Source organism: Lepisosteus platostomus, chromosome 3 (assembly GCF_059453375.1).
Source record: "Lepisosteus platostomus isolate fLepPlt1 chromosome 3, fLepPlt1.hap1, whole genome shotgun sequence".
In the NCBI taxonomy this organism is placed as follows: domain Eukaryota; kingdom Metazoa; phylum Chordata; class Actinopteri; order Semionotiformes; family Lepisosteidae; genus Lepisosteus; species Lepisosteus platostomus.
The window spans coordinates 30279882-30297561 of NC_142613.1; the positions used below are offsets into that span (position 1 = coordinate 30279882).

At 35.7% G+C, this 17680-nt stretch overlaps 1 protein-coding gene across 1 annotated transcript in view; it reads right to left on the minus strand.

Moving 5' to 3' along the window:
- adgb (androglobin) overlaps positions 1 to 17680 on the minus strand; it is a 140506-nt gene that overhangs the window by 61585 nt on the left and 61241 nt on the right. The window contains exons 11-13 of the mRNA XM_088625171.1: positions 4915 to 5089; positions 4395 to 4485; positions 3618 to 3768 (exon numbers count right to left, since the gene is read on the minus strand). Coding sequence (XP_088481297.1) covers positions 3618 to 3768; positions 4395 to 4485; positions 4915 to 5089 — 417 coding nt within the window. The remainder of the gene's footprint in view (positions 1 to 3617; positions 3769 to 4394; positions 4486 to 4914; positions 5090 to 17680) is intronic.

The following is a 17680-nucleotide window of genomic DNA, read 5'->3' on the forward strand; positions in this document are numbered from 1 at the left end:
TGCAAAAGTAAATGCAATCTTTTTTTACAATGGGCAAGCTTACTCTGTAACACGTATCCTGTTTTAAACAGAACTATTTTTCCCAAACAAACTTTGGCAAGATTACCAAATACGATTTTTGTTCTTTTTTTGTATCAAACACAAGATCAAGTCATATAGGAACAAGGTTGTTTTTTTACATGCAGCTTTGTGACGAGTTACATCATACTGTTTTCTGTAAGCTTATAAACTAAACTGGCACCAACATTTAGCAGTGACTAATCTCTCTCTAGAGAGAAGCCAGTTGCTTAAAATTGTTTGATATTTAGTTAAACAACTTGGTTAACAACTTTAATAACAAAATCGTAAATGATCATATCACCATATTTAGTAGACCGAGCTACTGCATGATTAGAGAATCTCCAACAAAGAGCAGATTTTATTACATTTTGGGCCATTTCATAAGTAATTATTAATGAAACCTTTATGCATGGACCACATGCATGCATTACAAATAATATTGATCTGTGGCTCATTAGGGTAGTACCAACAATACGTTATGTACAGTATGTATTTCTAAAAGTACAAGTTGAAACCATATGTACAGTATACAGTAAATACAGTACATCTCATACATACAGTATACATATATACATAATATAGGAACAAGAAATAGGTTTATTCCTTGCTGAAAAGAGAAGAAATAAAACACAACGTTTTGGCCTTGGAGCCTTCTTCAGGTGGGATATATACATAATATAAACATTATTTTAAAATAATAATAAAATAACTATTAATTTTTTTCAATTTAATTCAAACATTACAAATAGATAGAAAATCATAGTAGCATGATGTAAATTTAAGGCCGTATTTATACTGACCCGAACATTTCCGAAAAGGTAAAGAAAACTGTTCTAAAGAGTGTATCTGTTATGCATTCCACTCGCGCCTCTGTTCCTTCTTGCATTCCCACGCGCACACCCTGTAAAACAAGCTCACGCCGCAAGTAAACGCCAATCACCTTTCTCTCCCGTCTCTATTTTAGTTCTCCTTTTTCCTCACTTCCCCGCTCACTATTGCGGATTCTCTTCGAGCTCCCTACTGCGCGGTTATCTCTTACTTTTCTCTGGTATTTGATCTCCTTGGCTGCTTCTCGTTTTCGATTTCGCCTTGTGTTTTGGATTGTTGCTTCCTCGTTGATTCTCTGTGTTCCGACCTACTCACCTGCCTCCTGGTTTTCGTTTTTGCCTAGCGATTCAGCTTAGTGTCTTTCTCAGAGTCTTGAATCCTGCATAGGATCCTTTTGCCATCTGCCCCACTCTTACAGTATCATATATTTTCCAAAAACAGAAATGATACAGGTACACATACTGTACACATGATGTAAGGCAATATTGCTGCACATTTAATGTCAATAAATATGGTAGAAATTGCATGAATAATTCAAATTGGAAAATAGCAGTTTTAAAGATCATGGATTCAGTTATACAGTACAATATGTACAATTATGAAAAGGTTAAAGTAGGTAGTGTGTGAGTTGCAAATGAACAAGTAGAGGCTAATTATATTCTGAAAAGTAAAAAGAAAGATGAGAAAACTAATGCTAAACTAAAAACTAATTCAACTGCTGAGACTTCTTCAAAAATGCTATTTTTCCTCATTCTTTTAACCTTTCACCATTAGAGGAATTGACCTGTTTGTTCAAGTTTAATTGCGTACTCATCAGCTAACTAATATACCTTAAAAGGTTAACCTTATCTTTTTTTTTATTAAAGTTCTATGATGTGCTTAAATAGGTAAACAGTCATCTAAACTGACCAGATGAAAATACTGTGGCTTCTGAAAGCAATCAAACCCTTTGATACTGTACTTAGAAGCATGCAACACCTTTTCATTTCTAAAATGGCATATTAGGATATCACACAATAGTGACAAGCAACTTGGATCATATTCGACTTGTTACAAATTGCTCAACCAAGTGTTACTACACCTTCCCAGGACCATTTCATAATGACAACGGATTTTTGCAATTGCCTCCAAAGTTAAAGTTAACACCAAAACACTCTATGGACACTGTAGGATTAATGCCAGAGATGTCTATGTGAAGTAAGAAGCTATGTTTTTTTCAACAAACCTCTCCCAGCCACATACTGTAGAAGGACAACTTCAGTGAACTATTGGCTACAATCAGTGTCAATGTACTGATTTGTTTGTTTTGGATAAAGCAATATTTACATCCAATCATGAATTTTTGGGATGTTAATTACAGCAGGCTAGTGCTTTTCAAAGACAAACAAAGCCTGAGCAGGATCACAGCTTCAAGCAGAGCATCAATTACCAAGTCAGATACAAACACTGATTCAGTCAATCAGGCACTGATACAATGCAGTCAATACTGCAGCGGGCAAACATACTCAGTATTGCTAGTGTGACAACTTCATCTAATCTTGCCTGAGCATAACCAGCATAATAAACAACAATGGTGTTAGTGTTAAGAAAGAATTAAGTACATAAATCTTCACACACTGTCCACAGAAGTGGAGAAGTGTCTCCTCCATGTGTAGTAATGAAAACAAGGGTTAAACCTTTTGTCCTTAAGAAACAAACATTGCTGAGTTACAATATATTTGACCTAGATTTACAAAACCTTTCCATATATAGATCTACTGCAATATTTTACTGATTTCTTCACCTTGACTTCTTGTATGGTGCTGTCTTTTTCTAAGAACAGGTTAAGAAATCCATAATTAGAAAGCTCCCATATGATCACAGAAAATCAGAGTGACATTTAATGCGGCACTCATGAAGTCAAAAGTGAAATGCATCTCTCTCTAATTATTTCACTGCACTTAGGTTCAAAGTTCAGGAAAAGTGTTTGAGTTTCATATTTGCCTTTGGCAACTTTGCAATATGTCTCTTTGACACTTTGACAAGTTTTTTTTAAAACACTCTAATGGTGAAAAGATGGCATGTAACGGGTAAGACGATTGATACTTCATAGAATAAATTGATAAATATATTTATCTAGTACTTTGATAAAAAAAAAAATTACCTCTATTTTTAAAATAGACCCCTAAATTAATAAATAGTCCTCACCTAAAAATATCATGGTACCACAGTGTACACAAATAATAAGTTCTCACGCATGGTAACGCAGACTTTTTCTTTATGAAGTTAAAGATGCCAGCATTCTATTACTGACTTTCAGTAGTCCTCTCAAAATTTTATCTAAACATGTATTGAGATGAAACAAATAAGTACAGAGTATAAGTATACTGTAAGTCAATTTTTTGGCTCAAAAACAGAAGATAAAACAAGTAATCATTTCATTGTACTTTTTTGGGAAAAACAATTAAACAAATATGATGTTAAAACGCAACATTGTCAGGATGTTTAGAAAATGAATAATGTTAACAGAAACTTAAGAAACTGCATGAGAGTAATAAGCAGAGCAATATGGCATGGTTTTTAATATTCCCCTTGTTATAACTGTCACAGAAAGATTCTCTTAACAGTGACTGATTTGGTAGTAAATCTAGTTCAGTTCTCTGGAGGGAAAGTAGTAAGTTGCAATTTTCAGATAGTTTTTTTTCCAGAAAGGCTGTGTAAATTGGGTCACATAGATTTTGTTCTCTTACCTCTGCAGTATCTATTGCATCCAACGATTTGATACTGTGCTTTCCATTCCCAGTGTCCTCAATGTCCTTCTGATCATTTTCTTCAGTTTCAGTGAAGGATGTCAGACTTGAGCTACATGGGATCTTTCGAACAGATATTTGTTGCACATCTCTACATTTTAACAATGACAAAATTAATTAATTTTGACATTAAGCAATATGTCTAAGAAAAAAAAAACATTAAACGTGTACAGAAAATAAACAGAAACTTATCACAGCAGGAAAAAAAATCAGTTTTCCAGAAAAACACTGAAGAAGAGTTATCTGTTTCCAGATACAGCAAACAAACTACACATTAGTGCAATATGGAGTCGTCTATGTGATTTCTCATTTTTCTACAAACACTGTTTTGTTGTAAATACAGTATATATAGTATTAAACTGTTTAAGAAAAAAAATGAACTGCAGAATCATTCAGAACAAATAAAACAAATTACATGAATGCGAGACAGATATATAAGGCAACAAATGCAAAAATGTGAATAAAAATCTAACCTGACAACAACCATGAATGAAAGCTTTTTGTACTATGGGTTTATTGATTTTAGTGCTGGAGATTTATTGTCTTTGTGAACCAACTTATATCAATTGCCTTTCATTGCTCTGAGACAGAGTACCTTCAGATAGTTATTTCTCCATGCCAAAAGTGCTAATAAAATAACATTTTTAATTAAAAAAACTGTGCTTAGATTAGTATTATTTTTGTTCTGTTTTGGAGTCTTTAATAATTTATACTTACTGCTCTGAAGACATATGGGCAGAATTTAGTCGAGAGTTCAGAAATGGGCCTGCAATCTCAATGAACTTTTCAGGTTTTACAGCTGCTGGTTCTGTTAATAAGAAGTACACGGCGCAGAGATCTTTAAAAATAGGCTTATAAGCAAAACAAGTTTCATTACAATTTCAGTGTATTTAAACTTTTTTTTTATGGATTACAATTCAGTCCCACACAGTACAGTATGTTGGCATATAAGAAAGATAAACATTCATATTTAATCTCTAAACAAGTCATTTTAAAAATGACACATTTAAAATATGTTTAGATACATAAGAAGATTATAGTGAGCTTTATCTTTTATTATTCAGTAATTTCACACATTAAAAAATGTAATGCAGTAATGGTGGCAGTAAAAATAATTTCAAGACTGTAGAAAGCTCTAATAGTGTATTACTGATAAATTGTACAGGGCAGTTTAAAGTATTTCTTATCATTGACTTTCGAGCCTAGATCAGATAAAAAAGTGAATTATGAAAGTTACCTTTAGGTTCATCAGTTGGAAGCATTTGTTTTTTCTGTCGAATAAGTTTCCATCGAGGGATCAGTGGAGGTTTTGGTGGAACAACAAGAGGGCAAGACCTTGTTCTAGTTATTAACACTGGATGGCTATATAACTGTGATAAGCCATACTGTCGCAGCCTCTCAGAAGAATCAGCCTGGAAAATTCATGATAATTTATGGATTATTAACAGAACATAAAATGCAGTCTCTAAAGGAATGACAAATGATTAAATAATGACCTACTTAGTGTATCAATTAATACATTAAAATAATACTGGGAAATATAATGTTCCAAGATTTCTTACCAAATTGTCAGTTTTACTATCAGAATAGATAATAGATATTGTAAGCAAACTGAAGTACTAATCAATGGTTTTCATTTTAAAATACACATCTTACTGCTATGCATTATAACACAACTTGAAGCACAATGTTGAATAATATACTCATTTTATGCTTACAGTGCATCAAATGTAAACCTCTTAGGAAATCTACCAGATTAATCTGAATGAATAAGACATTTTTAAAATAAATATTAAAATATGAATGAGAATTTTACACAATTGAACACATTTTTTTTCACTTGTGTATGGTGAAGACAATATCAAGCGATGCTCTGAATTTTGTCTTCATATATGACCTTTGTCTCTCCTTTAAGTTAAAAGTAACCTATTATGTACTATTACCTTAACCAAATAACGATGATACTGTATTTGTTAATGTAGATTTGTTCTGAGAGGTATTTTTTCAGAAAGCTCATCCTGAAAACTGTTTAAATCTGGAAACTCAAGCAATGCTAGGATGTTGAATACATTGTAAACCTTTATCTAAAATGTGAATTAAGCATTACCTAAATTTGTACACCATATCATTTTATCATCAAACTTTAATTGTTGCTTAATGTGGAAAGTAAAGTAAAAAAATATTAAAATGATAGAAGTTGTAAATAGAATATCATGCCTGACTTACAATTTACAATTTGAGTACATACTCAAATATCCATATACAAAAACTGGGCTATTACTGTGAATTACTACTGAACTACAAGTATACCAAAACAGTTATTTTTTAACGTTTTCTTAATCAGCCTAATTTTACCCCTTTCAAGACAACCTAAATTCTGCTTTTTTAAAAGCAACAAACAAATAATTGAAGAATATCACTGCTCTTCATGATTGATGTAAACTTACACTTAAAACTCTCTTTAGCCATTTACCTCTGTGTTTATCTTATGCCAAAACAGCTTGGCACAAAAATGTAAAACTGATTTACAGAGAGATTATAGAAGAATAATCTTAAAATCTGGAAAACTAAATGTCTAACTTGCAATTGACCTTTCTCTACCATACGGTATCCAAACTCAAATATGGTTCAGCTGAACACTGTTTGAAGAGTGGACTTATTGATTTTAATGATACAGCCAGATTAGTTATTTTTGTAACCAAGGTAACAAACATATCGAGGCTGGAGATACTGTACATCAGTGTAATCTACAGATGCAGCCACACAGAATGCTTGAGATGTAACACAGTGTATCACAACAACTGCCACAGTATGCCCGACACTTTTTTTAGTTTTTCAAATAATCTGCTGTACGTCTCTGCAAAACTGGCAGGTGACTCACTTACCTGTCACACAGGCATCAGAATTTTAAATTAAAATTAAAGCGTATTCCTGTGCTAATCATACTGTACAGAAATGTTCATTTTTTCATTTCTTACATTATTACTGAAGTATTAGTAATTGTATATATATATAGTAATATAATTCAAAAAAAAATATTTAAATGTTTGATTGCTAAAAGCAGTGGTTCTCAAACTGTGGTTTTCATATTTCCTATTTTAATACGTGTCGAATACGCAGCCCACGTACTACGATACAGCGCGTGCTAATACTTGAGTGGACACAAGAACTACCATGTAATTCTATTCCATTCTATAGGAATGTGTGCTACGAACGTAAGTAACCAATTGTATTTAAAAAAGGTTACTCCAGCAAACAGGGAGGTAGGAGAATATGCGTGATTTTGGAACAATGCCAATGTTGTAAGCACAGGAAAGCATAGAAATGCATACTATGAATGCTGGCAATCTTCTGAGCACAGGAAAGTGTGATAGATAACAAAAAAAAAATATTTAAGAACTGTTCTAGGTTAATTTGAGAAAAATACACCGAGCGTCTCTTTGTTTCGCTCCCATGCGCATGAAATAACTTCTTTTAACTTCTGAGACAGACTCCTGAAACGTAAATGGGGAAAATGCAAGCTTGCGGATTGCTAAAGCAGGTAAGCCCCACACTATTTTTGAAGAATCTAATTTACCGTTGGCAAAAGAGCTGACACGTATTATGTGTGGAGAAAAAGCTGCTAAGCAGCTCGACCTGCTGCCCCCTCCGAAAGACACAGCGACTCATAGAATTATTGATATAGCGGATGATATCAAAAGTACGCTGATAGAGCATGTTAAGATGAGCAGATGTTTATCACTGCAATTAGATGAGTCTGTACATGTCGTCGGTTTGGCCAATTTGCTCATTTACGTTAGATACATTTGAGGGCATGAGGACTTTCTGTTCTGTAAGCCGTTGCCAACAGGAACTACAGGAAAGCACATATTTCAGTTTCTGAATGAATTTATTGAAGAAAATGGCATCGGCTGGATAAAATGTGTAGGAGTTTGTACAGACGGTGCTAGAGCGATGACAAGCCGACACAGCAGTGTAGTTGCACAAATCAGAGAGGTTGCTCTAGAAGTGAACGGACGCATTGCAACATCCACCACGAGACCTTTGCCGTCAAGAAAATGCCTGACGATTTAAAATCTGTTAGACTCTGTTGTGAATTGTATCAAGGCTCGAAAAATGAATTCACATCTGCTTTGCTTGACTAAACAGGCTCACCCCTCTCACTGAAATGGTGCTTTTTTATTGTTTATTTTTAATTATTGTTGGGTTTTTTTCCATAAAGCGCTTTGAGAAGCCACGTTTAAAGGCGCTATATCAAATAAAGTTTTTATTATTATTATATTTATTATACGTGTGTGAGAGTGTGTGTGCACGTGTGCTCATGTTGCTCATTGAGATTTTCTGGGGTTCCTATGAGAAGATGACTTGTAGGTGGTACTTGAATGCTTTGGTTTGATCAGGGGTGGGACTTGGTCCAAAAAGTTTGAGAACCACTGGGCACATAAAAACACAAAAGAAGTTAGTTGTGACTAGAATGACTTATTGTCGTGTACTGTAAGTTGCGTAGGAGCTCATACTGCACTGGTCTGCATTATATAAATGTTTTTTATGGAAACCACACTTTTGTCACATCAATGCCACAATAATTATGACAAAATGTTTTTGATTTACAATGTGCTGTTTTAAGTGTGTTTCTAAGATTCTTTATAGTGTAATGGAAAACACAGTGCTTGGAGTTCTTATATACTGTAGCTCAGCCATCGATTGGTCTAAGTTCGATCACAGTCAACGTACAAGTTGTAATTATACAACAAATACACCACCTGGTTTTCATTTGTCAATAACTAATATGATTAAATGCATATGGATTACACTATACTAAGCTAAGTGCTTGAGATATTTCATTGAAAATGAAAATGCTGAAAAGGTTTAGGAACAGTAGCAATTGTGTTTGTATGAGAACAGTACAGGTATATAGTCTAACAATGTGATTTCATAATACGTAAGAAAAAGTCTGTAATTAATTAATAAAAATATGTATTCTATTTAGTATAAAACCACCCACATCAACACAGCAGATTCAAACTTCTTTCAATCTGACTGAACCTGTATAGTAATACTGTACACACCCAACAACTGCATCACCTGTACAACATACAGTACAGTATGTGTATGACTTGAAATATTAGACAATAAACAGTAGAATCACAATTACTGTATATCTGCCATTGCATTAACAGTTACAAATTTTAAAACAAAGTCTTTTAAAACGGTTATTAACCATATTTTCCACCCGCATGTGAGATCACAGTATGCCTAATGGGTGGTATGTTTTGATTACTGGAATCGTAAATGTTCACAACTGTTTATTCAAAGGAACTGCTTCACAAGGTGATATTACTCAACTGGAAATTAAGAATTAGCTCTCTTTTTGCCCCCCAACAAATAGCACTAAGAATGAAACAATGAAACCCACCATACTGTTAATGCTGCATTTGAGTGGGTGTGTGCCATTAAAAGTACTGTTTGTGCTATTTTAGTTCCCTAGATATATTGCCTTATAATAATAATAATAATAATAATAATAATAATAATAATAATTGCAATTGCTTACACTTATATAGCGCTTTTTCTGGACACTCCACTCAAAGCGCTTTACAGGTAATGGGGACTCCCCTCCACCACCACCAATGTGCAGCATCCACCTGGATGATGCGATGGCAGCCATAGTGCGCCAGAACGCTAACCACACATCAGCTAACAGTGGGGAGGAGAGCAGAGTAATGAAGCCAATTCACAGAGGGGGATTGTTAGGAGGCCATGATTGATAACAGACGATGGGGAATTTTGGCCAGGATGCCGGGGTTACACCCCTACACTTTTCGAGAAACATTTTTAATGACCACAGAGAGTCAGGACCTCGGTTTTACGTCTCATCCGAAGGACGGCGCCTGTTTACAGTATAGTGTCCCCGTCACTACACTGGGGCATTAGGACCCACATGAGCCGCAGGGTGAGGGCCCCCTGCTGGCCCCCCTAACGCCTCTTCCAGCAGCAACCTTAGTTTTTCCCAGGAGGTCTCCCATCCAGGTACTGACCAGGCTCACACCTGCTTAGCTTCAGTGGGTTGCCAGTTGTGAGTTGCAGGGTGATATGGCTGCTGGCCTTATGTTTCCAGTAATCACATGACTATGTACACGTACATGGAACATGTCCGTTAGTATCACAGTCTGGACAGTTTAGGTACTAAATTACTGACTATGAGATAACGGCTCAACTTCATGTGAATACCAGCATTTTCTGTGCATTTGTCTGAGTCCTAAAATTAGAAATGTCTCCAAAAACTGCAGGAGTTGCGAATTTAGGCTTAAAAATTACATTTTCTTAAAAATGGCTTTTAACTAGCATGTCATAATACTTTGTAGCTGTGTCAATATTTTTTAAAAACTGAAGATCTAATCTAAGCAGTTTCTCATTGTATCCGTTTTTAAATACAGTAAATAGACAATTCAAAAACATTTTGATTTTAGAGCCCTGCATACAAAGTTACAATGAGTAACATCCTGCCTTAAAAGACCATCGTTGTACTATTTCATGCAAAGCAAATAAATAAACACGATAAATTTCTAACAGCTTTATCTAATTCAGGGTCGTGGGGGAGCCAAGGCTTACAACGGGTGCAAGGCAGGATACATCCTGGATGGGACTCCAGTCCATTGCGGGACACAGACAGAAACAAACACAAACAAGAACACACTCACACAAGGTCCCTTTTTTTCCCAGAAGCTAATTAACCTAATGGAATGTTTTTGGACTGTGGGGGAAAAAAGCTATGAAAACACAGAGAGAACATGCAAACAAAACATAGATAGCACCCCACGAACTGAAAATCAAGTGCAGCTCTATAAAGTTGCCCCCCTACTACAAACAGCACAAACTATGACACCCACCACATTTCTTTCCCGGGAGATAGCATCTTTATCGGGGTGTGAAGTTATTTTGTGATGTTGTTATATTATTATATTATGTATGTTATATTATAATTATGATGGGAATCTTTCATCTTTAAATTGAATATATTGACGGCTCCATGATTTTTATTTTTGATCTTAAGCAATTTAAGACAAATATTTTAATATGGCAGCAAATACTTCTAAAAATAATAGGCTTAATTTTTTTGGAAACACAGGTTTCCAATATTTCCACATGATTCCACATTCGGGTCGAAAGTCAAGCCCGAATCAAATACTACCCCCGTGTTTTTCAATTTTGACTGAAGCTCAAGTACAGTACCGTCTACAGATAGGTTTACTGCATTGGCTTTACAAATGGGGGTTGTCGATAAGCATGACTTCAGTCACAGTTTAGATAAATGGAATTTTGAGTCATCCATGTTTTTATGTCAGAGATGCAATCAGAGAGAACAGAGACACATCAGTGACATCAGTGTCAGGTTTGGTATGGATGTAAATTTGAGTTTCATCACTATAGAAATGTTAATTTAGGTAATGCGATCATAAAAGCTGACCAAGTGGAAACATGTAAATGCTGGAAAGTAGAGGGCCTAGTATCGAGCCCTGAGAAACACCAGACTTAAATCCAATTTCAGAGCTTCAATTTCCAGAGAGACAAGAGAGACAGTGATAAGTGAGGTAAGACTTGAACCAGTGAGCAGTGTCAGAGACTCCAAACACAGTCTCAAGATGAGAAAGTAAGATATCATTATTAGCAGTGATGAAAGCAACACTAAGATCAAGAAGAATGAAAATATAAAGAGAACAAGAATCAGAAGCCATTAGAAGATTGTTAGGTACTTTCTGAAGTGAATTTGTCGGAAACCAGATTTAAGGGCTTGAAGAGGTTATTTTTGCAATGTAGTGGTTATTTAACTGAATTGTAACAGCATGCTGTAAAAGTTTTGCAAGAAAGGTGTGACAGAGTGCTTGTTATTTTTTCTTTCTTTCCGAATGTGAAATACTCCAATACTTCCCCCTACCCTTCTGGTATGTTTGAGAGATTGTATGTGATATGAATGACGTGTGAATGATACTTTTGTTGTTTCCAAAAAAGCACTGCAGTGTTTTCCCCATTTGGAGTATTTGTATTGTATTGTTTTGTGTTGATCAAGATGGCCACCAGTCACCTTTCCTGTTTGTAGTATCAAATAAATGATCTTAAAGGGAAAGGTTACTGGTGAGCCATCTATAAATAACCGATGTAAGATTAGTTGTTTTGTTTAAGTGAATATATCACAGTTGCATGACTCTGTTAAAATTTAGAAGTTATTTTGGGGTGGTTAAATACTTTATTTTGATCAATTTGCCCATCTCTGTTAACAAAAATGTGAGCGAGTCCCTTTAAGAGGATGGTCCTTAGAAGAGGAGGGGCTATAAAAGGGACTGGGAGAGCTCAGTATGGAGGAGGGTGCCTTGGAGGAAAGGTGTGGAGAGTACTCCTGTGAGGGGGGTTTAATCCTTATTTTTTTTTTTTTGGCAATAAATTCAGTGTTGTTTGCATTTGAAGACTGCTGTGTGGAAGTTTCTTTTCTTTTGAGCCAAACCTGGTCACTAGGCCGGTGACAAAAGGGTAAGTTGGAAATGGGGTGAAAATTGTTTAGATTGTCCAGAGCCATGTTTCTTTTTTTGGCACAGTAGTAGTAGTAGCAGTTTTGAGGGCTGTTGGTATGTGAGTAAAACCAACATTTATGTGAGTACTGTAAGTCCGACACCTAGTTTCACTTCCCACTGTGTGAGAAGACAATAAAACCACCAATGCACAAGATGCTCCCATTAGTGATGAAATATAAAAAATAGGCACTACATGAGAAAGCTTTAACAACCTTGGTGAAGCCAAGTGATTATAAAGACCATAATTATATAAATTACTATGAATAAAAAGTACAGCAAAAATATATGTATAAAACTTTAGATGTAAAATTGTATAATTTAAAGATAAATAAAAAATATACATTCTGGCTTTAAAGATTTGTATTTAAATGCAAATATATACTGTATGTAAAAACCTCAATTGTGATTTCTGTTTAAGGGATATTTAACTTTCCTTACTATCTCCCAGAACCCTGGAGATTGTTGGTTTGGAGGTTCATTATTGCTTAATTTATTATTAATATTATTTTAATTTTTAAATACTGTGATATATAAAATTAATATAAATGTGAATATAGTTCACACTTATTATTTATTGTATTTTGTTATTAGAGAAAGTCTTTATTATGCCCAAGGGACAATTTGTTAAAAGTACAAATTGTGTATTGGCTGGGATTGAACCTTGACACTCAACCACTGAGGCACTAATGCATCAGTCTGCCTTGTTTCATTTCGCATTACAAAACATGTAATTAAAACATAACCACAACAAGTAACCAAGTTAAAGAATTTGATGTAGAAAATGTTTATGAAGAAGGTGGAATACTGTTGTGTACCTTATTTTTTATTTTTGGCTATCACCACCAGCTACAGTGTATATGTATATTACATTCTCCATTATTTATTAGTCATTAAATTAATTTTGTTAATGATGTTCAGTGATGTTCTTATTCTTGGGATATATTTATTTTTAGCTACCAAAATTTCTTATTTACATGATTCCATATTAATATTCCATATTAACTGGATTTAAAGAAGTGCAGTAGTAAATTAGATTAAATGAGGCAATAGTTTCACTAACATCTAACACACCACAAGTGGCACCTGTTGATCTTCTTAGGCCAGTGAAAAGTTGTGCCAGATGACCTGCGGTAGTGCTGGGCCACCGGAAAGACTTTTGCCGTGCATTCTGAGTGGCTACAGTACATCTGTATGTGAATGTGTTAGTGAACAGATACAGTATCACACTCCAAAGTAGAGAACAAACTGAAAATGCAAATGCAAGGTGTTGTACAACAGAAAAAAGATAACCCATAATCTAATTGCTGCACCATATCCAGTTATTTTAGGCATATTTTAAGAACAAAAAAATTAAATCATAATTCTGATTAAACCAAAATGTAAATATTACATAATTTCAGAATCTTTTAAATTATTTTAAAGTAGTAACATATGTTACTATACACTTTATTGTATTAAAATAATATTGTAAAATACTGTATCAACATTCTGTTTGAAAGGAATTCAGTTTTCCAAAACTTGCATTCTACAGGGCAATTTTAAACTGCTTGTAAATGCAAACATGCATCTGTTGTTTTGAAGTCCAGAGACACTTCGCTCTTTGTCAAAGGATCAAACTGAGTCTTAGAAATATGACTGTGTGAACTGTAGAGCAGGCATAACCATTCTCATTATACATATGTTTGAAAAACAGTAGATTCTCAATAAAGAAAACAAGTGAGAACAACAGGGTTTTGATATATGTCTGTAAGTGCAGTAGACTGCAAATAAAGAGCTTTTTGCTTTCTTTCCCTGTTAGCTTTAACACTGAATAGAAGGTCACATCGATGCCATGCTCTTTGATGCCTTTCAGGTTCTTTAAAGAAAAAGCACATGTATCTTACTTCTGAGATCTTAAAATTGCCCTCTAGACTGTACATTTTGGGGAAAAGATTTATAATATTTATTAATTTATGCATTGACATAACTATATAAATGTATCCATTAAGAATGATCCTATGTGTATATTGTGCAAACATGTAATAGAAACTATACTTTATGTAACAAAAATAAAAGTCCTAAAATTACATTAATTATGTAATGAACACTGGAAACAACAACAAATAGTTATATAGTGATTTCCTATGCCATGTGTGCATTTTTAATGATACTGTACATTTACAGTACAATTATCTCCCTGAAATTGTATCTCATCAGCTTTCGCCATCATTTGTGTCCACATTATCTTTGTGTTATAGAGTAATTAAAATAGTAATGTGGTGACAAAAATCATGCAAAGTATTCTAAATTAGGTCTTCAGAATAGCGTATTGTAGAATTTTAACACAACCTCTTTTGATTTAAGATTTGAAGATTTGATTTTCTGTGCTTTTAAGTATGCACTATATACTAATATTTTGTTAGCTTTTTATTGCTTATCCACTTGTCATTTACTAGACAAGTAAAATGATGGACCAAAACAAACATGGAAGTCCTTTTCACAGGTAACTTCTGCAAATGTTTCTCATTTTATATCTATTTTTCTGCAGCAGTAGATAGTCCTCCCATGTAGGTATCAGCTGCAAACTCTACTAGTTTAATAACCTTACCAGAGTATAGATGACATGTCCTAATACATTTACAAATCCCTGTATTACTCCACAAGTTGCATTACCCCAATTAGATCATTCATCCATTTTTATATTGTTTATTTTCTAATAATAATAATAAAAAACTTTATTTTATATAGTGCCTTTAAAGGTGGCTTCTCAAAGCGCTTTACAGGATGACAACAACAATAAACAAGAAGAATACACAAGATAAAACACAATTACAATATATAGAGGAGACCGTGGATGGTGGTAATAGGAAAAGCAGAGGGGTGAAGAATGGAACCAGTTAAGTAAAGGCTTTTCTGAAGAAGAGGGTTTTGAGTCTGGATTTGAAGGAGTTTAGAGAAGGTGACTCTCTGATATCCTTGGGGAGAGAGTTCCAGAGCTTGGGGGCATAACAGGAGAAGGCCCTGTCACCCATACAATGTAGACGGGCTTGGGGGACAGTAAGGAGAGCAGAATTAGAAGAGCGTAGGTTGCGAGGTGGGGAGTAGGTGGGGATGCAGAGCCTTATAGGTGAGCAAGAGGATTTTAAAGTCTACACGGAATTTGACCGGAAGCCAGTGCAAGGACTCCAGGATAGGAGTAATGTGAACACTTGCACTAGACCTGGTCAGGATTCTGGCTGCTGAATTTTGGCCATACTGCAGTTTGTTCAGAGTAGATTTAGATACCCCAGCGAGTAGAACATTACAGTAGTCAATTCGAGAGAATACAAATGTGTTGATCAGCTTTTCAGACACAGTTAAAGATAGCATAGGGCGTAGTCTAGCGATATTTCTAAGGTAAAAAAAGATCTTTTGACAGTATGCTGCACATGGGGGTCGAATGTTAAGCCAGAATCGAATATAACCCCGAGGTTTTTCCATTTTGATTGAAGCTCAAGTACAGAACCATCTACAGATAGGGTTACAGGACTGGCTTTACAAAGTTGATGGGGGTGCCAATAAGCATGACTTCAGTCTTGTCGCAGTTAAGATGAAGGAAGTTTTGAGTCATCCAAATTTTAATGTCAGAGATGCAATTAGATAGAATAGAGACAGCCACATCAGTGTCAGGTTTGGTATGGATGTATATTTGAGTATCGTCAGTGTAGGAAAACCGGTTCAGGGACGCCAAATATGTAATCATAGTGGCTCTCTGAAGGCACCAGTTCAGTAGGGTTTGGGCATTTACTGAGACAATTATTAATTGTAGCAGTAAATCACAAAGTTGATTCTTTTGATGGCTTTAGAATCCAACCATGCGACATAACTCAAACAACGCACACACACAGGTACTAATACACGAGGATACATTTATTAATACATAGAATATGCATGTAAACCTAACAGATCTTATTGAGAGGGTTATCAGAATACAAAAGATATATATTCAATCAGTTACAAAGAGTTACATATATCAAGAGGACATACGTTCAGTATATCATTCATTAAGACCGTTTCATAAATGAACTTGGTTATAACTTCTACATTAGATACTCGAAACAAGTACATAACTCTTAGGAATTAAATTGATATCAACTGGTTGGGATAACAATTGAATTCTTGAGCTGTAATGCATTGAAGTTGAATACTCATCCAATCTTGGGGGATTCAGATCTCCTGCGGGCACAAAGAAACAGTTGCAGGCTGTTGCTGTCCAATCCGCGCTCTCTGGCTCGGTGCCAGGCTGTGCTGTGCGGCTTGCGACGGTGCGCTGCTGATGCTCACTGACCGGCTAGTTAGTGTTGGCTTTAACTAGCAAAGTTTGTGCACAGGAGAAAAGATGACTGTGGGTCCCAGCAAGTCAGGAAGAGGACCGGTTCGTTCCTAATGAAGAGCTAGTTCTGAATAGTGATTCAGCTGTCCACAGTTCCGACCTGTTCACGAGGCCTGCTGCTGGTTACTCTCTGGCAACCTCCACTCTAGACTCTTAGAACAAAGGAAAGTTCTGGCCCTCGGACACACTGGCTGTTCCGTGGTTGTCCGGGCTGAGTCTCAGGATGGTCAGGAGGCGCGCTGCGAGAATGTCCTGCCCTTGGGAGCCTTCTGCTCCTGGGCCGTCCTGCCCTGGAATTCTCCTTTGAATTCCCTTTAGAACAGTCCACAGAATCCTCTCCAGAATCTTGCTGAATCTCCTCTGAATCTCTGTGTTGCCTGTTTTTACCTGGAGGAACTTCAGCTCATTGATTGGCTGAAAGTTCCATGGGCATCAGAGTCCCACGTGGGTTACTCGGCCCTACCAGTCCCTGATTGGTTGATCAAGGTGAGATATGAGTCACTTACTCCTGACACTTAGGAATGCAGTCCAGATGTCCAACTGGCACTCCCTAGACAGATAGGCGCCAATGGATGACCATTGATCATGATAGCCAGGCTTAGCTAAGTGCATCCCCCTTTGGGAGCTGTCTTTTATCAAAGGAACCCTAAATCAGCCTGCATGGTTTCTCTGTGGCTGCACCACAGAGATGAACAGAGAAATGAGGCCTAATTTGGGAAAGCTCAGAAACACTTAATTCTGCCTTATTAATAAGCCTCACCGCTACATATCCCCCCTTTTTGAAGGCCACGAGGTCCCGAGGCATTGTTGCCTTCAAAACAAAACAGAGTTAAGTGATGTCCCTTGCCATTAGAACATTAATCTTAAATGTCCACATTACTCCTCGAGAATTCATACCGGAACCAGCATTGGATACAAACAGGATGAATAACATCTGGAGTAAGTATAAACACGGTAGGAGACATTATCTAAGTCTAGGAATTACACATCAGGAAGCTCACTGTCAATATCTTATACCTCTGTAGTAGATATTTGGGGAGAAGTCACTTCCTTTCTTTTGACATGCTACCTTTGACTCATTCGTG